We start from the raw sequence: 25,277 nt of genomic DNA, 5'->3' as shown, positions 1-25,277 counted from the left end.
TTGAGAATCAAAACAACTCCTGATTGTTCCAGTTCCCATCCTCCACTAGATGCTGAGTAAACACACCATGGAGCTAATAATTTCCCCAAAACAGCCAAATTCCACCAGATCCCATGATATTCCTGGTAGATGGAACCTTTTCCCAACAAAACAGTGTCATCCCCCACTGGCTCCCGTGTGGTGCCCTGTGGATCTACTCCCTTCCCTACAGCAGGGGTTCTCAAACTGGGGGTCGGGACCCCTCAGGGGGTCGTGAGGTTATTACATAGGGGGGTCACGAGCTGTCACCCTCCACCCCAAACCCCGCTTTGCCTCCAGCATTTATAATGGTGTTGAATATATAAAAACGTGTTTTTAATGTAGAAGGGGGGTCGCACTCAGAGGCTTGCTGTGTGAAAGGGGTCACCAGGACAAAAGTCAGAACTCCAGCCCTAGAGCATGTGTGATCCTAACAATTTCCCAGATCTACTCCCACTCTGCGCACAGTGGATCCTGAGCGGATCTAACCTTTCACCAAGAGCCTCAGTGCCCCTCTCCCCTCAGCGGCTGTGTTGGGATCCCCAGTGGATCCAGTCCTCTCCCACTGGATGAACTCACCCGCCCCTGAACTTCCCCCTCTAGCCAGAGAGGTGCCTGCACTGAGCTGCTCCGTTGGTTTGCAGCCGCCGTGTCTCCTCCCTCGCAGGGCGAAGAAGGGAAGCCAGGGCGGCCCTTCCAGGAAGAGGAGCGGGGGAAGAAGCAGAAGAGAGCCGCGGGTGCCCTCGGAGCGCTCCCCTCCTTTCGCTCTCTCCCCGGGCTCTGGGTGGGAGTTACTCCGGATGGAGGCGCCCGTGTGAACAGGTAAGCGGAGCGGGCAGGGAAGGGGGCGGCCAGCCGCGGGAGAGCGCTGAGTCCTGCACAGCCGGAGAGCGGAAGGGAGCCCGGCTCCCACGGCTGGGCCCTCCGCCAGGGGGTGTCTCACTCCCCGGGGGGAACCGGGCGGCTCAGCCCCAGCGCTCTGCGGTGCCCGGCGCTGCGCTCAGTGACCCAGCCGGAGAGGGGAGGAGCAGGGGTCTGCCTCGCAGCGGTAGCCGGCAGCGTCACCCCCTGCTGCCGGGCTGGGCTCAGGCCAGGGCGCTGCTCTCCCGCGCCACCCCCCAGCAGGCTGAAGGAGGGAGCCCTGTCTGCCCCCCAAGAGGTGTGGGACAGGCAGCAGGGACTGCAGCCAGGGCTTTGAGCAGAGACTGCCTGGGTGGAGATAAACAGCCTCCTGCCAGAGTTTGGACCCCTCTGTCCCAGAGCCCCTAGGGAGCCTTTGGGCAAAGCCCCAAACAGAGCTGCCACTGGGCTCCAAAGTCTCACCGGAAACTCTCCTCTACCAAACCAGATGGCCCTGATCCCCTCCCATGCCCCTGACTCAGCAAGGGAACCAGAGACCCCCCTGGCACTGGAGATCTTGGGTAGAATTATCCCACGGTGCCCAATCTGGTCCTCCAGCCAGGTTTGGGTAATGCCCACAAAGTGAGGACCTCGTCCCTCCTGACCAAGTCATGGATGGGGCACATTCCCACCCATTGACCTAACATTAATGGCTGTGGAGAGAAGGTTGGATCCTTGTCTGCTGACAGCCCAGCCTCCCCAGGGATAGCTGAAGGCAAAAGCACTGGAACTAGCCATCTCGACTCTGGGTTTCGCTTTACACCAAATCTTTTCCTGCCTTGTCTCTCCTGGCCCACTAGCACAGAGAACAAGGGACTAAACCTTCACCACCAATGCTGCTCTCCCCACCCCACCCCGGACCTCTGTGTCCCAATGAAGTGGCAGCACTGTTCCACCATCTTAGCTGCCATAAACTGGTCATCAAAGGGCCACAGCTGAGCACCTAAAAAAAAAGACCTCCAGGTGTGTACATAGAGTTAACCCCATTTTACAGATGGGGAAACTGAGGCACAGAACGGCCAACCAGTAGGATCACTGGAACCCAGATCTCTTGATGGTCAGTCATGAGCACTAACTACTAGGCCCTGCTGTCTCCTACCTAAGAAAATCAAGTAATGATCGGCTTGATCCTGCTCCTTTTAATGATGGTGGCAAAACTCTCATTGACTTTAATGGGATCAGAATCAGGCCACAGTGGACAATATTCTAACCACAGGGGTAAAACGATGAAGTCTGTCAGCATGTTACATCGTATCCTGTCTAGCTGGCCACACAGGCTGGAGTGACATGAGGCGCTTTATCCCTATGTATTTGTATTTGCACATGTTACTAACAAGTGCATTGTTTGTAGAGGTCACTTATTTGCCTCTCAGAGATACAGTACCTAGCACATGGAGGTATTTGTAAATTTCATTCTGAACCTATTTTGTTATGGATATGATACCACAAATTTAAAAAAAAGTTTGCTCAAGCTTTTTAGTCATCCTTGGAGGGTGTGTTACGTAACAACACAAAAGAGTGTCTGAGAATGCAACATTCCCCCCAAGGGAAGAGGAGCTGGATTTCAGTGGCTACGATTCCAGCCATTTTGGCTACAAAGAAAACAAACTATGGTCTACAGAGACCGACTCTTTGGGACTCTTGGCATTTGACCCTTCAATTGACTGTCAGCTCACCTTCCAGTCTAGCTGGGAGTTGAGTCCGTTTCAGAAAAGGAATAGACAGGAGATTGGATGGCATGGGGAATTAGCAATGGGGAGAAAGGTTCAAATTCAATAAGGATGAGCAAACCCTCAGTGACTGAGAACTGGTCTCCTCTGATGGCTGTTTAGTAGTTTATGTGGAAGGGATTTGCTGGGTCTCAGTTCAAGCCCCAGTGGAGAGGTATCCAGAATACATTTTTTAAAATCACTAATATTGGTAACCTCGACTGGTCCAAGATTGACTCGGCCATGGAGACCAACTAGCCTCAGTAGTGGTCCCAACGTTGAACCATAACCATAGGCGGCAGGTTATATGGGCTCAAGGTGCCCGAGCACCAGGAATATTCAGGGCTGGGGGCCCTGCTCCAGCAATATTTGGAGCTGGGTCTCTCTCCCGGCCCTGCCTGGATCGGGCCCCGGCCCCCGCAGGTCTCCCCCCGCCCCGCCAATTCCCTGCCTGAAAGAAAGCGGCGCGTGCCTCTCCCGTGCCTGCTTGTGCTGCCGGTGTAGCACATTCCTATGTGGAGCGGCTCCCGGCAGAACTGCTGTCTGCTGCCCCAGGATTCTAGCACCCCCCATCCCCTAATGGCAAGGCAGGCTGCTCTTCCTCTGCCCCAGCCCTGAGCCTGTCCAATGCCCCAAACCCTCATCCTCAGCCCCAACCCTCATCCCCCCACACCCTAATCCTCTGCTCCAGCCGGGAGCCCCCTCCTGCATCATGAACCCCTCATCCTCAGCCCCAACCCTCATCCCCTCGCACCCTAATCCTCTGCCCCAGCCCCGAGCCCCCCCCACATCATGAACCCCTCATCCTCAGCCCCACAGCCCTCACCCCTGCACTCCCTCCTATCCCTTCCCCTCCCAGAGCATGCACCCCCTCCTCCTTCCCACACACCCCTTCCCACCCCCAAACTCCATCCCAAAGCCTGCACCTTGCACCCCTCCTGCACCCTAATCCCCAGCCCAGACCTGCACCTCAGACCTCCCCCCCTCAACCCTCCTCCCAGAGCCTTAGGCAGGTGGGGGTGGAGTTTGGGGGGGTAGAGTTGGGGGGGGCAGGTTCTGGGCACCACCAAAATTTCTATGAACTTGCCACCCATGACCATAACGGATAGGCAATGTGAAAGAACTGCTGCCTCTGGTGTAGATGCAGAAAGGCATCATCAGCATCCAGGACTGTTAATCCAGCATCTTCCAGGAGCACTAAATTCACACACTAAGAAACACCTTTAACAAAGCATGAGACACCCTGGTAAAACCAGATTCTGCTCATACACAAGGCTAGTAATATTACAGGGGATAGCTGCCCTTTGTGCTTCAGAGGAGCTTAAGATGAACCCCAGCTGTGGTCAGGAGAGATTACTGCCACCTGCTGTAGCATTCCACAGGTAACCAGGTGAATTACAAAGGGTTTCTTGCACTTTTCTCTAACAAGACACAGAATCCTGGACTAGATGGATTTCTAGTACAGCAATTCATGTGGTCCTAATGTACTCATACACGCTGCTGTGATCACAATTACCATGGGGAGAGTTAATACAAGGCTTTGTTCTAGTGCGTTCCTTTTGTTGTTCCACTTGGCAGAGCCAGGTAAATTGGCACCAGAATGAGCTTGTTTCCATTTACCTTTGTTCAGGCTGAAAGCAGCTGGCATGACACTGTGATCGCTGGCATTCCTTGCATTCGTCAGTCTATTACAAGCAGGATGTCTCAGCATTTATTTCAGGGAGAGGCACATGGGCAGTCAAACTGGTGAATCAGATTGCTGAGGAGCAAAACTTGGCCGGTAATGATGTACAGTAGGTGGACCGTGGAGAAGGTGGTTGAAAGCTACAGCAGGTGTGCATTGTAATGAGAGATTAATTAGTAGACAGTGAGTGAGCATAAATAGGAAATCTGGTGGAACTGAGGGTGGCAGGGATCATTAGCTGGACAAAACAGTCTGAGCTGTGCAAGCGGGAACAAAGACAAGTTGAACTGCAGTGTTCTGGGTTGCTGTCTTTGTTTGGGTCTGTGACCACTGGGGACAGTCTTTAGGCCATGAGCCAGCTAATACAGAGTGATTTGATCACACCAGAGGGAAAGCCTATGAACTAGTCAGTAGCATTATCTCTGCCCAGCCACAGAGTACAAAGAATTAAACTGTGCCAATCATTCCCATGTTCAGTTGTATGTTATGTCTCCACACCAAAGCCTTCATCTGCTTGTGTCTCTTTTAGACTGTCTGGGCTCCAGGACAAGGACTATCTGTTTGTGAACACACTGCCCAGCACAACAGGGCCTCAGATTCAAGCAGGGCTTTTAGTTGCTACTGTAATATAAATGTTTAATAATAGAGAGTGAACTTGCCTATCCAGTATATAAACACACACACTAATCATATTAATTTATAGAATGGCTATTCTGGTACCAGCCTGGTGTTTAATACGGACTCAGTTATCTAAAGTAAGGTGGGGGCTTTGAAATGCTGAGCTACAGTAGATTATTCCATGAATTGATTTAAACAAAAATTTTTAACATAAAACTGACCCTGAGGAGTAGCATTAAAGGGTGGGGCTGCTGACTTTAGGAACGGTAGCAGTCACAAGGTTATTTTACAGGAATACAAATAAATCAAAATTTAAACACCCAGCCAAATCCTCAACCAACAGCTAAAGCAGATCACTATTTATTACAAGAAGGCAGTATGGCCCAGGGGCTAGAACCTCAGGCTGGGAGTCAGGAGACCTACATTACATTCCTGGTTTTGCCAAGGTCTCCCTGTGGTAAAGTCACACATATTCCCTCTCTTTGTCTCAGTTTCCCTATCCGTGACATGAGGATAGTGATAATGACCGGCCTTTGAACAGTGCCTTGAGCTCCACAGGTGAAAAGCCCTGTATCAGTGTTCAGAATTGCACTGTGCCCTCAAGGTCGCTGCACATGGAGCCTGGCAGGCAGCCAAAGAGCACACTTTCTGCAGGGGAAGAGTGGCTCTCAGCTGAACGTTTCATGCTGCAGGACCCAGATAGATCAACCCTGGGAACCGCCACCAAGAGTCTCCCACCGCAGAGACAGGGTGGAGCAAGAGGCATCTCTGAGATTAACAATCATGATTTGCAGCTTGAATTGTACCTAGGAACACGCAGGAGCTGCACAGAGGTGCCTAGCACTGCTTGTCCTACTCAGCAGTGCTATATATAATTTTTATTACTGGTGGTATTTGCATGAGCTTCCTTCCCTCCTTAGCATGAGGATTTTATGACCTTAGCTACCCTCAGCAAGGGGACTCTATGTGCTGAAAGCAGGTGAAAGGGAAAACAAGCTCTGGGAGGGAGCTGGTAAGACCAATTCATACCACAAAGGGGGCGTGTTCAGGACTGTACCTGGACATGTTCAGCCTCTTGTGAAATAAAAGGGGAAGGAGGCTCATTTTCCAGGCACTTTGGTGCCAGGATCCTGTGGTGAGAGACGGGAAGGTGTTCTGAGCAGTGTAATGCAAGGCTTAGCAGGCATAGGTTCTCCTGGCCAGAGAGAGCAGGCGTCTGTGCTGTGACCTTCCTTGCATTGCTCCAAGTGCTACCATATGACAGCTGAGCTGATTTTTCAAACAGGTTGGCTTGGAAGGAGGTAGAAGTGGCAATGTCCAGAGGAGGAGCAGCACATGGAACCTCCAACGCTCAGGACCGGGGATGGGCCTGGATGGTCTTGTTGGCCACTGTGCTGCTTCAGGGGCTAACGCTGAGCTTCCCCTCTTGCACTGGGGTCTTCTTCACAGACCTGCAGCGTGAGTTCCAAGCCACCAACAGCGAGACATCATGGTTCCCGTCCATCATGACAGCAGTGCTGCATGCAGGTGGTGAGTACGATGCCAAGTAGCTGCCTTCAGCTTCCTCTCCTGGCTAAGCCAGTGCACGTGGTTCGTTAATAATGGGCCTTTAAAAATGTCATTCAGGTAGATATACACTGGCAGTTTGATGGCTACGGGGATGGGGACAACACCCAAACATGAATAGTGACCAAACATTGGCTCTTCAGTGGCCTGCACGGAAGGAGTCTGATGGGTCTCTCCAGCACTATTCGCCTTTGCTGAGCATCAAAGTAGAGAGGTCACAGGTTGGAGGGGACATAGATGCTGAACTCCTTTATCTCTCCAGCTCAGCCTTGAGGCACCTTGGCAGGGTAAGCCATGTGCCAGAGAGACAGAGGCCTAAGACAATCCCCCTTCTCACCCTGTCTTCTCCAGAATGGGGAAAATGAATTTCCTCTTCCACGACAGTCCCTTGAATAGCCCATCTGATACACCTGTCCCTTCCCGCTCTCTGTCCCCAGAGAGCAGGACCCCCTGCATGTGCAATGGGACAACTTTGCCCTCCACGTTTAAAGGGATGCTGAGATGCTTTTGCTAGACCCATATAGTCTAGATCCTCAAATACAAAACAACAGCATTAAAAGCAAATCTTTGGGCTGTGACGCAAAACCTAGGCAGCTGCCAGTTAGCTCCGTGAAAGAGTTTAATGGAGCTGGGCTGACTCAGAGTTCACAGAACCAAAGAAGTTAGAGCTGGAGAAAACCATGTTCGGACTCAGTTCATACTGGTCAGGGGACCTTTATCTCTGAACTATGCAAGAGATATGAGCTACAGAGAATGGGCCAGTTTCATCCCTGCTCAGAAGGGAGGTATAAGGGGTGTTTAGTATCTTTTCTAAGTGAAGGCTGCTTTAGTTTCTGCCGTGTACTTCCCAGGAGCCACAGCAACAGACGCTGGAGCAGGGTGCGCTTACTGGACATGATTTCCCAACCAGTGTCACCCACTTTGGGGGTTCTCCTGCTGTCTGGGGGGGCTCCTAGTGGAGGGGAAGTTGTGACCATCTTATGCCACCACAGGCTGGCAGATTTTCCACTGCTGGGGGCCAGTAGCCTGGGATGGGTTAGTGGAAGCCGGCATAAACCAAGGATGACTTGAGCCATATAATGAGAATGTGAGCTCTGGCTGATACTTGGCACCCCAGAGCCAACGCTCGGTTTCCTCTAGCTCACTGGTTTGGCTGCTTAGCCCCTTCATGCTCTCTGGGCTCAGCCTTTTGCTGTGCTGGAGCTGCTGCCTCAGTAGAGTTCCAGGGCTTGAAACTTCTGGGGACTCTGAGCTCTGCCCCTGAAGCAGGGGTGCCGATTCCACTGTGGCTGTGTGTGTAACCAAATGCCTGAGCATTGTTGCTGGGAGTCTTTTCGGAAACAGAGAAGTAATGCTGTGAAACGGTCACCTGGCAGGCAGGCAGCTGTGCCACATATAGCCCCAGTCACAGCCCTCGCTACTTACTTCTATAACTCCAGGCCTGAAAGCTGATCTCCTTCCCAGGAACGCAATTTGTATTAAAATGCTCGCTCCCAGGCTGTGCAAGGAGAACAGCCACATGATCCAGGGTCAGGAGGCCAGGGAGAGGGAAGAGCCACGGCCCAGGCCCACGGGGGAAAAAGAAAACTACAAGATTAACAACAGTTAGCAGCACTTAACATGATCAAAGAGCTTTGTGGTTAGTAATTAATTAATCCTCACAGCCCACCAGGGAAGTGAGTATTAGGAGCCCCATTTTACTGATGCAGGAACTGAGATACCAAAACCTGAGTGACTTGCCCAACATCATGTAGCGAGTCAGTAACAAACCTGGGATCAGAAGTCGCGTGCAGGGCTAGGAGTTCTTTATTCAAGTGTAAGCTGAGGGCTAGGCTTGTTGTTGGAGCTACATTTTATGGGGCCATACCAGTCCTCCCACCCTTTAACTCCCTCCCGAAGGCTCACTTCTACCATGACATGCACAAGAAGGGACTCAGCCAAGTGATTCTGTCTATATGTACCTACTTACCCTAGAACCCCTTCCCAACTGTGCTGCTCACGTGCCCTCACATCTTATTGCCATGATCTCTGCCCATCTTCCACCCTCCCCTGCCTATTGTTCAACTGCGTCTTCCCCCACCCCTGGCCTATTGTTCTGGTGCCCTTGTTACATCATGTCTAGCTACAACGGTAAGCTCCTTGGGGCAGGGACTTTGCCCTTTTATCTGTGCTGCGAGGTACTGAGCTGACCTGTGGCCACTATAAAATAAGAACTAGTACTATGCTATACAGGATATAGAATACACACAGATATAGGCATATCTGTGTGAATCTATTATTATATAATAGTGACAGATGTACACACAGAGAAATACTACTCAGGTAAAGCTGATCTATATAGGCCATGCAAAAAACCCACACACACAGCCCTCAAAGGATTCTGGTTGAATCATGGTAACTACAAGACTGAAGCTTGAGTGTTTACAATTTCATTAGCACTCTGAGCACATGTGCTAGCTTTATTCCTGTTTCACCTAGCTAAAGAATTTCAGGAGCTAGCTTACTGAAATCATATACAGAACAGCCGTCCACTTAGTAACATGAGGAAAAGAAAACCAAGGAAGCTTTAGATGTTTAAGAATCAAAAATAAACCCTTGGTCTTTTGGAGTCCATCAGTGCGACATCTCTCTCTAAGGGCCTGAGGAAACTGACCTGTAAGAAGAGGCTAAAAGAACAGGCAAACGGGTTAAATTAATTCTTGGTGTGATCCTAATGGAGTTCGCCCATAAAACATCTGGCCCATTCTGACAGATCTTGGCTACAGAAATGGCTCGGAGGATTAAATAACTCAAAGAGAAATTAAAATGGTTTAAGCTGAGTCATGGATTAATAATTACATAACAGGGTGAAATGGTGCAAGGGAAAATGTAGGCTTGATGTCAGGAAAGATTTCCCAACTGTAAGCTCACAATGACTAATCAATTCCCAGAGGGAAGCAGTGGCAGTCCCAGCAGCTGAACTCGATAAACAAATCCTTCAGGGATGTTCTGGAGGGAACAATCTGTCACTGGTAGGTGTGGGAGGGGAGTAACTCCTGTCAGCTATTAACAGTTTTTTCCATCTCTTACTTTTAGATTCTGCTCTTAGTAAGTACACATACTTTTTCAAGAGGGGAAAGTGAGCAGTCTGATTATTTGGATTGCTCCTAGAAAGGCTTAAGTCCTGGTGAGAGGATGCTATGCCTGCAAAACATGAGGAGTTAGGAAGGCTGGCCTAGTGGCTAAGGTGCAACCGTAGAGATCAGAAAACCTGGATTCAGTCCCTGGCTCTGCCACTGACTCCTTGTGTGACCTTGAGACAATCACATGGGTTTTCTGTGCCTCAGCTCCTCACCTGTAAAACAGGGATAACAGCACTCCCTACCTTACCAGAGTGTTGGGAGCTGCTCAGATATCTCAGCAAGGGAGCCATGTAAGTACTATAAACAGAAGAGGGGTAGGATGCCTCCAGTAGCACAATCCTGAAGAGCGGTGCCTTACACCTCCTGTGCAGAGCATGCTCCCTGAGCTAGTGGCAGCCGCTCACGGCCAGCACTGCAACTCACCTGCCTGTGTAACCAGAGATCAGAATAGTACAGGTGTGCAAGGAAAACTCACTCCACCACCACCCCAGGCTCTGCACACTCAGGGGAGTGACAACTAAAATGTGGCCATCGTGTTTGATTTCAAGACTCTTATGACCAGGGGGGAAAAAAAATCCATCTGGCTCCAGAACTCCCCCGGAATGGAGTGTGTTTTGCTCAGCTCTCTGTGTATCTCTCTCCATCTGTCACTCCTGTGATTGTTCTGTAAACGGACTATCTGAGCTGGGACTAGGGGAAAGGAGAAAAGCATGCTGCCAAGGGGTCAACATCTGAACTGTTTTCCTGGTTACACACGCATACCACCACACCCTTTTCTGCTTGGAGGTAACACTTTAAAAACAAAAAACAAACAAAAAAAAACCCCACTGAGTCACGCTCATGCCAAGGCCACATCAGAAGCAATCAGTTGCTGTCTGGTTTGTTCTGAATGGGTTGAAAGATACATGGCTGACAACCAGGTGAGGCATTCAAAGGAGTTTTGAACCTCAGTAGAAACAGCTGGATGCAAAAATGTAAGGCACAGGTGCAGAAGAAGCCTCATGGGAAACTTTCATTTTAAAAGGTATTGCTATTAAAGCCCTGTGGAGATAATTAGACCAGTTTACACTGCTCCACCTAGATTGCACTGGTATCTATAGCAGAGTGATATGTTCACAGGGGCCTAAATATTCCAAAGTGACTAGAGATTTTGGGTGCCCAACATGAAACACATGATTTCCAGAGGCAGGTACTTAGCACTTTCTGAAAGTCAGGCCCCTTCAAAGTGTGACACCCAAAATCGCTAGTCACTTCTAAAAATTTAGGCCATAGCATTTCAAACATACTTTAGTATTAGTTCTAGTTATTACATCTTAGTACAGGAAATGCTTATTCAATTACCATATGCAGAAGCTGGATTCTTGGAAAGTGGCATGAAGCATGTTGGATTGTTAGCAGCAAAACTCAAAATCTTTCCTTATTAAAATTAATCCCCTTTGGGTACAATATGGCCCAGTACTAAAATAATCATCCTTTGGAATAGCAATAACTAATCAAGTATTCATATATCAAAAACAACCACCCTACTAGAATTAGCAGATTCCAACTAGGGTCACTGGTTTTCAACCTTTTTTCATTTGCGAACCCCTAAAAATTTTTGAATGGGGGTAATCTTAGACAGTCTGCAGACACCCAGGGGTCTGCGGCCCACAGGTTGAAAACCACTAACCTAAGTAACTGATACTTAGCACATCTCTGATTCCAGCAGGGACAAACTAGAGCCACATTTAAACATATACGTTGTTAGCATGCAAGCATGGTTTCCCTACCCATTGGGGAATTACTGATTTGAGACTCGTGTTATAAAACCATGGTAAAAATGATCTCTGGGGACAGTCTAAAATTTGCCGTGTTGGAAGGCAGCAGGGACTGCATTATAATACAATTTGATCTTGTTTGTGTAGGCGTGATCAGACTGTGTTATGGAATTATCTGTTCTTTACAGGGCAGAAACATGGTTATACATTTCAGGCATGTTTATCCAGAGAATGCCAACCCATCTTACAACGTGGTCCCCTGACATCTTGCTGTATGGATGGGACTTTAGGTCTATCCTGGTTCTCAAAAGATAATTGCTCTCATCAATAGTCAATTGGTGTTAGAATGCTGCTTGCAGCGACTGCATTTGAACAAGGTTGTAGTTAGCATGGATGGGGCCTTAAGGGTCAAATATATCACGAGACACATTTACAATATAAATCCATGTTGTGATGTAGATGGGTGGGTCTTAACGGCACTTACCTCTGTTACACATAACAAGCCGGGTTGTAACTGAGTCCAGGGGCTGACCACAGTGGGTGGAATTTTCAGCTCCCACTGAAATCTCTATCACTGGCTTCAACTGGAGCAGAGTACAGCCTAATTTAAAAGCCCAACCCAAACCTGAGTAGACTACAGCCAATCCCGAACCCAAGCCAAGCCTGGGAGTGTGGAGTTGTTTTGTACCAGACCTCCTGAAATAGAATAAGCCCAAATATACACACTTCAAACTAAGGGCTGTCTACATCAATAGTTTGCTGCAAGCTGGGCTGTAAATCTACCTCGCACTAACCTGCCATGGTCTAACTATCCATTTGCATCTAGATCAAAGCCTGTTAAACTGTTCGTATGCGCTTCAGCAGGGTGCATATGCACATGGACGGTTAGACCCTGGAAAGCTAGTGTAGGGTAGTTTCTTGCCCCAACTCACCCCATACTAATTGTTCACGTAAACAAGCCCTCAGTGATAAGTGGCTACCTAACCTGAACCAAGACTGAATATATGCTCTGCAAATTACATCCGACCGACCCCAACACTTGTAATTGGGTCCGGGTCAGGTTGCACAGCAGAAGCAGGCCAATGCCGAGTGCTTTTGAAAAAAAAAAATCAACCCCTCATAACAGAGCTGAGGGGCATGAAAAAACTTAGGTGCCTTTTTAATTTTTACTTACCTGGCAGCGGTCCAGGTCTTCGGCGGCACCTGGGCGGCGGGTCCTTCAGTGCCACGGAAGACCCGGAGCGAGTGAAGGACCCGCCGCTGAAGTGCCACTGAAGACCCGGACCACCACCGAGTATTCGAATCAGGCCCCGGACTTTCTAAAGCCGGCCCTGGAGCAGGGCCCCCAGCCCTGAATATTCCTGGAGCCCGGGCACCACAAAATAATATAACTTGCTGCCCATGCTGCATTGGAATTCAAAGTGCTGTCCAGAGCGATCACAATGGAGCACTCTGGGATAGCTCCCGGAGGCCAATACCATCAATTTCCGTCCGCACTACCCCAAATTCGACCCAGCAGGGTTGATTTTAGCACTACTCCCCTCGCCAAGGAGGAATACAGAAGTCAATTTTAAGAGCCCTTTAAGTCTACGGAACGGGGTTGGTTGTGTGGACACATTCATTTTAAAATCGACCTAACGCAGCTAAATTTGACCTAACCCCGTAGTGTAGACCAGGGCTAAAAGGCCTTGATCTACAAAACCACCAACAGGCAAGGACCTAGCTATATCAGTGACCTCCAACATCTCCATTCATGGCCTGCTGGGACAGCTGTGCTGCCTTGGGACAATGCAGGATGGAGTGGGTGGAACTGATGGTAGGTTGTCCTCATGTGAGCACAGCTTTTGGAATGAGCTACTAGAGGAAATTACTGATCAAAAGTCTGACATTTTAAAACATGCAGTAACTCACCTTTTTGATAGTTTACTCACCATAACTGGAAGGATGAAAATATGGATTGGCTGAGGCTTTCAAAGCTGAACATGCAATGGGGCATCTAAGACTGCTAGGCAACTCTGCAAAACCTCTGCTCACATATATACCCACAAACAGAGCTCTCTAGAAAATGGGAAGAGCAGATGACTCACTAATGTTCACAACAGACCTTGCAGCACAAATCTAATTCACCCGTTCAATGCTTCCATGGAACGGCAACGGGCACTATGGAAACCCCTATGGGAGAGAGATCAATAGATAAGAATATTGTCAGAAGGATCATTTTAGAGATCTCCATCACCCAAGTCTGTCCCTGTGTTTGGCAACTCTTAACAGTTTGGCCCTCCCCAGACTTGCTGTTCCTCAAGGTTTGTTGGTTTAAGCAAACATAACCTTGCCTGCACTCCAGTCTGCTCTCACCCCACTGTGGGGCAGTAACACTCCACTGACTTTAATAGACCTACGAGCCCCATCCAATTATTCCAGCTTTGCCACACTGTAAGCAAAAGTAGAATTTGACTCACCAGTCTCCACCAGTGCTGCTCAGCATAGCAGATTGTCTTGAGCGGCCTCTATCCATTGAGCTTGTGATTTTTTTACTGTTTTCTTGAAGTCCTTCCTTACTACTGGACTCGTGAGCCTGTATGACAATATCAGCTTTCATTTAAAAAAAAAAAAAAGTCTGTAACGTTCATGGTTGCAGAAAAAAAGCTTGAAAACGTGAAAAAAAAACAACCACATTCTAAAGGCTCAGAATCCAAAAGGCAAAGAAAAAAATGAACATTTTTTTTTTGTTTGTTTTTAATCTCCTAAGTTTTAACCCAAGCTCATGGTTTTAGGGGGATGGACTCCTTAATTCTGTATGTTTGGGGTTGACTATCCTACTCCACCATCCTTTAGGCTCACCACTCAGAAATAAAATTCTGCCCTCAGTTTGCTGAACCTGCAAATTACCTTTTCAAAGGCTAATTCAACTATGAACAGGTGAAGTTTCTCAAGCAGATCAAAATATAGGCAGCTGCAGCCTTCATTTTAATCAAACTCAGCTGTTTGCTTGACAATTGTGGATTTTGTTTCAAACAGCACAGTCTTAGGCCACAAACATGAGCCAAGCTGTTTTCCCACTCTGATCAGTTGCTGATGCTGAAGCTTGTAAGCATTTTAGATTCGCTTATGTAATGCTATATTAAAAAAAACAAACTGAAAACCTTGGGCCTCCTCTTAGGAACAAAAGGGAAACTCTAGCTTCACTTCCTCTTCCACTAGAACACAGGCCCTTTAAACAGAGCACATTCCTCTCTGGCAACTTGCCAGCATGTCAGCGCTATTCTTACCCTGCCCTAAAGAGATGTGACCCAAATTTGCAATGCTGGGGACTAGATTGGCAATTTACCAGGAGCCTATGGGATGCTCCAAAACTGCATACATTTACATGTACTTAACTGACCACACATCCATACTTGCTTGTGCACAGGGGCAGCGCAAGACAATTGGTCACCCTGAGTAAAACCTCAATGTTCTCTCCCCCCCTCCGGCCTACCTGGTAGTGGGGGGGCTGCTTCCTATTCCCCACAGCTCCAGCTGGTAGCTGCTCCTCCCTGGGCAGCCTCACTACCTTCATCCCTTACCACCCTTACAACTGACTAGTCTGCCTATAGCTAGAGCGGCCTCTGCTTGTGCGTTATATTTTCCTTGCTGGTGAATAGAAATCACTTGTTAGCAGAACTCACCAGCAATGTAAACAATAAAACCCAGCCCTCCCACTGGAGATGTACAACAGACATGGGCTCTGGGCTCTTTGAAGCATTAGACTCTGTAACTACATCTCTCACTACTCAGTTTCTGTCTCCCCAAAGGGGAGCTAATGACACTTACCCCCCATTTTCAAGTCTGTTGGGATTGCCAGACATAAGGAGCTGCATCAACAACACAGCATTAGTACTCTCCGAGGCAGAGCAATTGCAGGGCAGATGCACAACTCCACAGACCACAGTTTAAATACCTGTGACCCTAACAGGTTTGACTTCAATGCAGACAAAAATGTGTCCTTCATTCTGTTACTACATAGAATCATAGATTATTAGGGTTGGAAGGAACCTCAAGAGATCATGTAGTCCAACCCCCTGCTCAAAGCAGGACCAATCCCCAAATGGCCCCCTCAAGGATTGAACTCACAACCCTGAGTTTAGCAGGGCAATGCTCAAACCACTGAGCTATCCCTCCCCCACAAAGCTATAGAACAAGGCACTACTGGGAATTGAACCCAGGATCTCCTGTTTACAAAACAGGTGCTTTAGCCAGCTAAGCCATGGTGTCGGTAGTAGTGCTTGCATGATCATCTGCAAGGGCACTTCCTATCTCCTTACCATCCTTGACTTGTTTCGGGACTTTTCTTTAGTGGGAAATCTCACCCCTGGCTGAATGTTGCCCAGTTCTAGACTTCTGAAACATCGGATACTCTGTTACTTCGCTATCAACTGCTGAGAGCTCGGAATGCCGTTCCATCTCTTTGGCTCAGTGCCTCCGGGTTAGCCCTGCAGTTGTTTTCAGCTCCTTTCCCAGGAAGCAGAGCACTGAGCTGGCCCTTAGGGATGCTCTGGGACTGCCGAGGTTTTAGAGTCACTTACTGAAATGTTTTCAAGCAGGAACCCAAAGGGATAGGAGCTGGAAGCTGCTCAGGTTCCAGTGGGACCCATCAGCAAAGCACTAACAGGGAGCTGTCAGCAAGCACTGGCTCCATAACTGATGTTGAAGAAAGAGGAGCTGGAGAGAGAGGAAGGAACAGTTTAAAGAGGGTTTTGCTGGAGGCTCAGAGTCAGATGGGAGGAGTCATTAGAGCCAGCGAGGGAAACTTCTGAACAGCTGCTGTGATCTTTTAATTAGAATTTGAACTACACTGCAGAGTGTGAACCCAGCTCTAAACTCTCACTAGCTTTATGTACAAGCATTTTAAGGCCTCCAGCCCTGCAGCATCTGGGCACTTCATATACATTAACAAATTAACCCCCACAGCATTCCTCTAAGAGAGGAAATTTGCACTATCCCCTTTTACATGTGGAGAAATGGAGGCCTCAAGCAATTAAATTACTTGCCAGGGTTACACAAGAATTCTGTGTCAGAGCTGGGCTAGAACCCAAATCTTCCATGTCCCAGGCCGGTGCCCAACAAGCTGATTTGGGTCTCCCAGAGTCTACTGCCAAGTGTAATACTCTGCTGGACTTCCTGAGGCTTGAATTGGCTCTCCTTGAGCCGGCACCTCCCAACTATGACTGACAGGGACTCCAGGACAAAGTCAGCCTGGGCAAAGTCTCTGGGAACTGAGCCCACTTGCACAAGAATTCATCTGTTTCTAGTTGGGTGGATTTTCTCTGTATTTCACTCCTCTTGTTTCTCGCTCTTGGGTGCTTCATTCCACCATTTTCTCTCCTTCTTTATACTGCAGTAGCATCTGGAGTATCTGCCCATCTGACTTGTCCCCGTCCCTTCTTCCTCCATCCCTTCTTCTTCTCCTCATACCCCCCTCTCACCCTCACATGTCCCTCCCTCCTGCAGTACAGGAGCCCTCCCCAGCCCTTGCTCTGCTCTTATAGGGGGATCAGAGTGCCAACTGGAAGCTCTTTGGATTTGGAACAAACCTGGCAGTGGGAGTGGGAAGGGGGCTAGGAGTATCACTGTGGACTGCTCCAGCCCCTATACACCCATGGAGCTTGTGGGGGAGCCCTGGCACTGAACTGGAGGCTCAGAGATGTTTGTAAGATTTAATTGCAAAACATTTAAAAAGCCACGTCATGATTATATCTCTGTCCCATCTCCCTTCCTAGAGGCCTGTAAATGGAGCTAAAGCTCTTCCCAGCATCTATTCCCAGTGGAAATAGAAATCCAGGTCATGTTCTTCTCCTCTTCCAGAATGTGCCCAGAATCTATACCATGTCCAAACAGAATTCCATTTGAAGAACCTCCCCTCACCGCCATTCAACCCAGAATCTACCCCACAGAATCATGGAAATCCTTTTTTTGTTCTTACCCTAACAGCCAGTGGATGATCAGATCAAGGGAGTCTTCTCCCTTACTGATGTAAGAGAAGCAGACCAGGGGGTTGGGGGGAGGGGATAATCAGGAGAGTTGGGTCTTATTCCTGTGTGACCAGGGACAATCACAGGAGAATTCCAAACTAAATCATATTGTGCACTCAGAACAAGTGGAGCTTTGTTCCTGCAGCCCCTAGAGTAAAACCCAAGACAGAACAACTTGTCCATCCTTGATTCCTGCCCTGATGCTTATTTGGTTGCTTTATAGGGCCCCTCTGCAGCATCTTGGTGGAGCGATTTGGCTGCAGGTTCACTGTGATGCTCGGTGGCCTACTCAGTGGAGTGGGCATGGTTGCCAGCTCCTTCTCCAAATCCATCAGCCAGCTCTACATAACAGCCGGCTTCATTACTGGTGAGTACCAAGTTCAGTCATGAAAAAGAAATCACTATGGTTGGTATTTGGATGTAGCTAGTGTCCAGGGAGGAATGAGTGCATAGGTTCCTTCTCTTGTCTGACAAACGGGAAAGATCAGAAGAATCGCAGCGCAGTAGGATTAATGTCCTGAATAGCCAGTACTCTTCTCCACTCCCCTTTATTCCACCCATTGTTCAGCTGGGTTCCCTGGGAACTGCTTCTCCTGTGAGCTGCACAGGGCTATGGGTCCCCAATGGGGACAATCAGTAAAAAAAAAAAAAAGACTACCACTTTTAGAAGCTGGCTGGTGATTTATTTTTGAGGAGCAGGGAGGGAGCATATATCGCATACAGCACAACAAATTTTTCAGACACTAATTTCACTGGAACTGGAATGGGGTATGTTGGGGGGAAATGTTCTCCAGATGGATTGTGTGTGTCCACATTTCACTCCTCCCAATTTAGAGGGATGGAGACACCTTTTTTCTAAGAACAAACATAATAACGTGGTGGGGTTTTGTACAGAAGTAATGAAAATGGGAACTTGCCAGAAGCTGGAAATGAGCAACAGGGGACGGATCACTTGCTGATTACCTGTTCTGTTTATTCCCTCTGAAGCATCTGGCATTGGCCACTGTCGGAAGGCAGGATACTGGGCTAGCGTCCAAAGAAGAGCAACAAAAATTATTGAAGGTCTAGAAAACATGATCTATGAGGGAAGATTGAAAAAATTGGGTTTGTTTAGTTTGGAAAACAGAAGACTGAGAGGGACATAACAGTTTTCAAGTACAAGTATGTAAAAGGTTGTTATAAGGAGGAGGAAGAAAAATAGTTTTTCTTAATCTCTGAGGATAGGACAAAAAGCAACGGGCTTAAATTGCAGCAAGGGAGGTTTAGGTTGGACATTAGGAAGTGGTTAAGCACTGGAATAAATTACCTAGGGAGATTGTGGAATCTCCATCATTGGAGATTTTTAAGAGTGGGTTAGACAAACACCTGTCAGGAATGGTCTAGATAATTAGTCCTGCCACGAGTGCAGGGGACTGGACTAGATGACCTCTCAAGGTCTCATTCAGTTCTATGATTCTAGACGGACCTTTGGTCTGACCCAGTATGGCCACTCTTATGTTCTCATGGAGGTGGTGTTGGACTTCTGCTCTCTTGTAACATAAAACAATGAATTTCTGCAGCCAGATCACCTTGGGATTTGATCCTATGGGATCTCACATGCAAAGCAAGGTTAGAATTGGTCAATGCTTGGATGGGAGACCTACAAACAACTCCCTAGTACTGTTGAGGATTCAGTAAGCATCACTCTTGTCTCTGAACTCCTAGTGAACCAATACCTCAAAATGGTGTTGTGACAGCACAAAGCTGCTGCTGCATGAGATGTAAAATGGAAGCTATGGCCACTTCTGGTCATTAACAATCCCATAGCAATTGTAGCAAGAATAGGGTGTCTTGGACACCTCTCGGTTTATATATGTATGCTCAGCCGAAGGCTGCCTGCAGCTTTATATAGGTACTGCATTCAACTTCATCTCTTATCCTGAATTACCAAGTAGCATTTCTGTGTGCTGCTGTAGAGCTGACATCCTGCACCGCAGAAGGAGAAGTACTCCAGTGGTGGAAGAAGGGGTGCTTGGGTCATTGGGGTCTTTCCAGCCAAAAAGCACTATATAGAAATAAGATTTTTTTTTTTTTTTTAAGGCCTAGGATCCTGTTTTGGCTTCCAGGCGGGAGTGACTGTGCTGGGCTACTACTTTGTGCGCCGACGGGCTTTGGCCAATGCCCTATCATCCACCGGTGCCTCCATCGGCCTCACGCTGTGGCCGTTGATCTCTCAGTACTTGTTGGATGAGATGGGCTGGAGAAACTCTTTCCTCATCTTTGGCGGGGTGCTGTTGAACGCTTGCGTCTGTGGGGCCGTGATGAGGCCAGTCCAGCTTGGGCCTCCCAGGTCACCGCTGCAGCCCCGCCCTGGACAGGAGCCAGGCAACTCAGCTGAAGATGCACAGCTATCCAACGGAGCCACCTCTCATCAGGTGGCGCCCCCGCAGCAGGCCAGGTTTGCTGCTTGCAAGCGGACGCTGCAGAAGTACCTGGCTTTTGATATCTTCTGCAAAAACAAAGGTTACCAGATTTACACCATTGGTGTGGCCTGGATGGTGATGGGCTTCGTGCTGCCCCTCATCTACCTGGTGCCCTATGCTGTCCGGAACGGGGTGGAGGAGCGCAAGGCCGCCCTCCTTATCTCCATCATCGGCTTCATTAACATCTTCATGCGCCCCATGGCTGGGCTGCTCTCGGGACTCAATATCTTCACCGGGAAGCGGATTTACCTGTTCAGCCTGGCCGTGCTGCTCAATGGTCTCAGCAATCTCATCTGCGTCATCTCAGCCGACTTCAGCGTGCTCATCCTCTACTGCCTCATCTACAGCATGTCCATGAGTGGCATTGGGGCGCTGATCTTCCAGGTGCTGATGGATGTGGTGGAGATGGACAGGTTCTCAAGTGCCTTAGGCCTCTTCACCATCCTGGAGAGCGTCACCATCCTCCTTGGACCCCCACTCGCAGGTTAGCGCGCAAAAATGTTATTGGAGACCCGTTGGCAGCAGACTGGGGAAAGGACAGGGGGTATTAGGCCTCTGATGACAGACACTGGGGAATGTAACAGGGAGGGAATGAGGAGCTATCAAACCACCATGGACATTGGGGTGTGGAGCACCATTACCAGGAGAGTCAGAAGGGAGTTATCAGCCTTTATTCACAGGTGGTTTAAGAGCTGAGGAGATCATGATCTGTAAGCCCCTATATTGGGAACAAAAGATTAATAAAGTGCTCTTCAATCTAGCAGACAAAGGTGTAACAAGATCCAAAGTCTGGAAATTAAAGCTAGACAAATCAGACTGGAAAATATAGTCTAAATTAACAGTGAGGGTAATTAACCATGGGAACCATTTACTCAGTCTCCCTCTTGATAGTCACTGGAGTTATTTGCTGTGTTATACTGCAATAGTCTATGCAGAAAGGAAAGGACAGAGACACCTAGTGGTTTTGAGCCCCTCCAGTAAAGTGGGAGTTCACTAGGTGTCTTATCAGTATCTCTGCCCCTTCTGCATAACATACTGTGGTACAACCCAGCAGATAACTCAGATGGCTGACTACCCAGAGGAAAACTCGGTACTGACTATGAATCCCAGGCTTAGGGTCTGACTCCCGACTCAGTAGGAACTGGGTGTGCTATGGAGAGGACATGGCTATGCCCAAGGGAGTGAATTTTGTGTTGTTCTGCAGCAGCCCATGCTGGCAGGGCCGGCTCCAGGCACCAGTGAAAGAAGCAGGTGCTTGGGGCGGCCAATGGAAAGGGGCGGCACATCCGGGTCTTCAGCGACAATTCGGCGGCGGGTCCCTCAGTCCCTCCCGGAGCAAAGGACCCGCCGCCGAATTGCCGCCGAAGAATGAAGCGGCGCGGCTGAGCTGCCGCCGAAGTGCCGACGATTGCGGCTTTATCTCCCCTCCTCCGCTTCACCGCTTGGGGCGGCAAAAAAGCTGGAGCCGGCCCTGCATGCTGGATGCACAGAAGTAGCAATAACTGATTCTGAGGACAAAGATATTCTCCAATGGTGCCATAGATACAAAGCTACGTACAGAGTCATCAATTCAGCATGACAGCAGCCAGAACGTGCTGCTGCTTCAAGCCTGAATTTAATCTCCTGAACAGGTTGCCCCACCTGGAAGGGCCTGAAAGGGGCCCAGCCAGTGGTTAGATCAGAGTAGGATGGTGTAGGATTGAAGAGACTTTGAGAGTTTGGGTGGGATACGCCAGCCACAGAAAAATCAAGAGTTGACAGCCAGTCCATTATGCTGCAGTGGTATGAGCCTCATGCCATATAACCCACCTAACACTGGGGAAATGCCAGCCTGCCTCTGCCCAGGCTTATCAGGATGCCTCTCTCTCGCTGACCTCACTTCCCTCTTCCCTTTACATATCTGGCACATGTCCATGCTATTTTATACTGTCTTGTACTGTATCAAGTGGAGCTCCAGCTGTAAATGACAGGAACACAGCTTTCAAGTGGGCATTCATCAGGGCAGGCCCGCAAACTCTGGGACCATTTTAATAAGGGGATGATAATATCTCTTGTATGGCTCTATCTCCCAGGAGTGTTCGGAGACTTATAGCATCCATGTTTGTTATTTGCTTTGAGATCTTCTGATGGGAGGTGCTGCAGCAGGGCGCAGCCTTAGTACTGTTAATAAAACAGTAGGAATATATTCACTTTTGCTCTTTACACCTATACACTGGGCACCTGTACTGGCATTTTATACCAGTACAAGGAGAAATCCTTACAAAGGGTGCCATTAATTAAGATGTTAACATTTAATGCATGCAAGTAATGAATCTTACTGCAGAATTCTCCCCACCACACACAAGTGTATAGGAACATCTTAAATACCAGCTGAATACTGCCTGATCTAAGTCTTTCTTCCCATGCCCAGCTTCTGAGAGGGTTAATTATTTGCACACAGTAAATATCAACATTTTAATGTTAACAACCCTTCAAGACGACTTTATATTTTTACAGCACTTAAGAGCATTGGTTAGCTAATGTCTGTTGCTCTGCAAAGTTTCCCCATCCTGACCGAGCCATTTTAAAGTTTTTTCAGCATAGAGGCCAAACCAAGTTAATTTGTACAGACCACTATCTTACTTGCTTTGTCCTCTGATCTCAAGAGTTTGCAGGGCAACACATTCCACTATTCAGTGACCATCAGCAGCAAGGGTTATGGGGCCCCAGTTGCAGAAACGAAACAAAAATAAATTGCGTGAGATGGAAACTGGGTTGCCCTCCCCCTCTTCTTTCATGATGTGGCCTCTTGTGGAGGAAACATTCATGGCAACAGCAGAAAGCAGAGCCAAGCTGTGTGTTCTAATAGCCCTAAGGCCACACAAAGAACTTAATCCTTGTGTGGACAATGAGCATTGGCCTGGTTCAGACAGGAAACAGACCAAGCCTTTTGGGGGCTATTTCAGAGCAATATTTGCTACAAGTGCTATTTCGGGGGGGGGGGGAGTGGGGGAGCATACAACCTGCAGTAGCCATAATGCCACATCCTTACTTAGTTAATTTCTTCATTCTTCCTCTTACCGAAAGCGGATGTCTACACTGCACCTGGAAGCATGCCTCCCAGCCCAGGCAGACAGACTCGCACAGATCAGCTCAAGCTAGTGCACTAAAAAATAGCAGCATGGTCATTGCAGCACTGGCAGAGGCTTGGACTAAGCCCCTGAGCTTGGACCCACCTGGCCCCAAGTCTGACTTCAGGTGGCTAGCCAGAGCCTCCGCCTGCTAAATTAAGATAAACTGCATGAATCTGTCTAGCCAGGCTTGCTCCCAGCTGTAGTGTAGACTAACCCCCACGGACTGTCATTATATCAGCTTCCAGCATCCATATAGTCTGGCAGTCTGCTCCGAAAAGGTATCACCACTTTGTCCTACCATGCTGGGTAGCACTCCTGTGTGCTATTAAACAGCTGCCCTGTTCCACTTCAGAAGCAGCTGCATTTCAGTGGTGGGTGAACTGGGTGCCGTGTATGTGGCAGTTTGTGAACTGCGTGGGTCCCTGGGGACTGTATCAATGTAAGATACTATTCTTTGGTGTGCAACTTTGCTCTGGCTGAGCTCTCATTCTCTTTCAGGTCTTCTGGTGGATATAACTGGCCACTTCAGTTATGTCTTCTATGCTTCCAGCTTCTTCATGGTGTCAGCTGCGCTCTTCATGGGTCTCAGCTTCTGTGCTTTGGACAGAAAGAACAAACTGAAAGAGGCTCTGAAGCCAACCTCCAATAGCCCCTCCAGATACCAATACACTGAAGTGCCAACTAACCCAGAGCTTGAAAAACAAGCCCCTCCTGCCGTCATGTACATCACAAGCATCTGAACAAAGAGGAACCCTTAGAATTCTGTGGCCCACACAACCGCAACATGTAGCATAACTGGAGGCAGATGGGGGAAAATGCCTGCTTTCCACAATAACCCATCTGCCTCCTGCAGTGAGTATCTACTCAGCAGCGCTGCCTCAGATTCCAGATCCAGATCAGAGGCAGAGCCCAAAGCCTTGCAACAGCAAGAAAGCCAAAGAACAAGGAGCACTTCTTATACCTGGTGCAAGCCCATAAGGCAAGGACAGTAGTTCTGTGACTTAACATGTGTATTACTTTAAGCTAATAGAATTAAATTGACAGTGACTTTTTTTTTTTTATAAAAAGGCTGTACATTTCTTTATATATTTCAGTTTTTAAGACTGGAAAGATTTATTAGGTTATGCACTACAATGATTCCTGACACAGCGACATTAGTCGCTGCTGAAAGAGTTAAAATACCACTGAATCGCCTTGTCTGGACATGCCAACCTAGCAAAGACTAACTTTGCAGTGAAGTCATCTGGTTGCCTCCCACGGGGGGGGGGGGGGGGGCAGGGAAATCCCCTTTCCTGGGGGATGTGTTGCTGCTTTCTCCCCTGTCCCCGGATATTGCATGGATATTACTCAGGTTGTAGAACCTAGGCTCGTGCCTGCTATCAGTTGTGTCTAGGCCAAATGAATTTTTTTACACGCTAGTAACCAAATTATTCCTGCATTTCAAGGGCATTTTCAGGAAAACAAAGGTTCAAATCCAAAGCCCCAATAAAACTGGACAGACTCAAAGTGCCTACATTTTATAGCCTGTGCCATGATGTCTTAAGATCTCTCCTCTCCACCTTTACCAAGGTGTGCTGCAAGAAAGAGTCTGACCGTTCACGGGCAGTGTAAATGCACTAAGAAACAGGGAGAATGAGTGGCAAATACAGGAATGGACATTTTGTCTTTCCAGCACTAGTCCAGGACCAGTACTCTGAAAAATGTACTGGGTCTGAAAGCAATTGCACTAATCCAGACATAGGGCCAAGTTCAGAGTCAGAGTAAGCTAGACTCTTACACTCAGAGGGCCAGATCCGCATCTTATGTAAATGGGGATAGCTCCTCATCCAAACCTCAGACTTAATTACACCCATTTTCCACTATAAGGGAGTCTACGCTGGTGTCATTTTCATGCCAAAGAGTCAGAAGAAATTGGGGCGGGGAGGTGTGGGGGAAATTTAGTTTTACTTACACATTCCTGTTAGTGGTCTTTCTTGCTACATTCCTTTTTTGTGGCCTTAGCATGTGAGTTATACCAGCTTGAACTCCCTTTGGTCCCTTAGTGAAACAAATTCAGAGATGAGGGGTAAGCTAAATGTGAGTGTAAGTTACATGTTGGTAAGTGGGTTGTCCCCATATAAACGGAAAGGAGTCTAAAAGGACATCTAAGATGGTGTAACATGGAAGAAGCTATCATTTTGCCAGCTTAGACTCTTCTCTGGATGTGGCCCAAAAAACCAGCTATCAAAATGCACATAAAATACATTTTTGCTTTTATTCTGCTTCAGTTCTGAAATGACTAACAGCAGATCTCTCTCAGAACATTGGAGATGGAGATTAA

General features: G+C 48.2%; 1 protein-coding gene across 1 annotated transcript; it reads left to right on the top strand.

Annotated features, from left to right (window-relative positions):
- The first annotated feature begins 651 nt into the window (after window positions 1-651).
- On the top strand, window positions 652-24,910 carry SLC16A5 (solute carrier family 16 member 5). Its single transcript, XM_044981502.1, has 5 exons — window positions 652-840; window positions 6,215-6,459; window positions 17,606-17,749; window positions 19,462-20,328; window positions 23,456-24,910. The coding sequence occupies exons 2-5, from the start codon at window positions 6,243-6,245 to the stop codon at window positions 23,695-23,697; spliced, it is 1,470 nt and encodes a 489-aa protein (XP_044837437.1). The 5' UTR covers window positions 652-840; window positions 6,215-6,242; the 3' UTR covers window positions 23,698-24,910.
- The last annotated feature ends 367 nt before the right edge of the window (window positions 24,911-25,277 follow it).

This window comes from Mauremys mutica, chromosome 12 (genome assembly GCF_020497125.1).
Source record: "Mauremys mutica isolate MM-2020 ecotype Southern chromosome 12, ASM2049712v1, whole genome shotgun sequence".
Classification (NCBI taxonomy): Eukaryota; Metazoa; Chordata; order Testudines; family Geoemydidae; genus Mauremys; species Mauremys mutica.
This window is presented reverse-complemented; position numbering and strand designations above follow the sequence as displayed.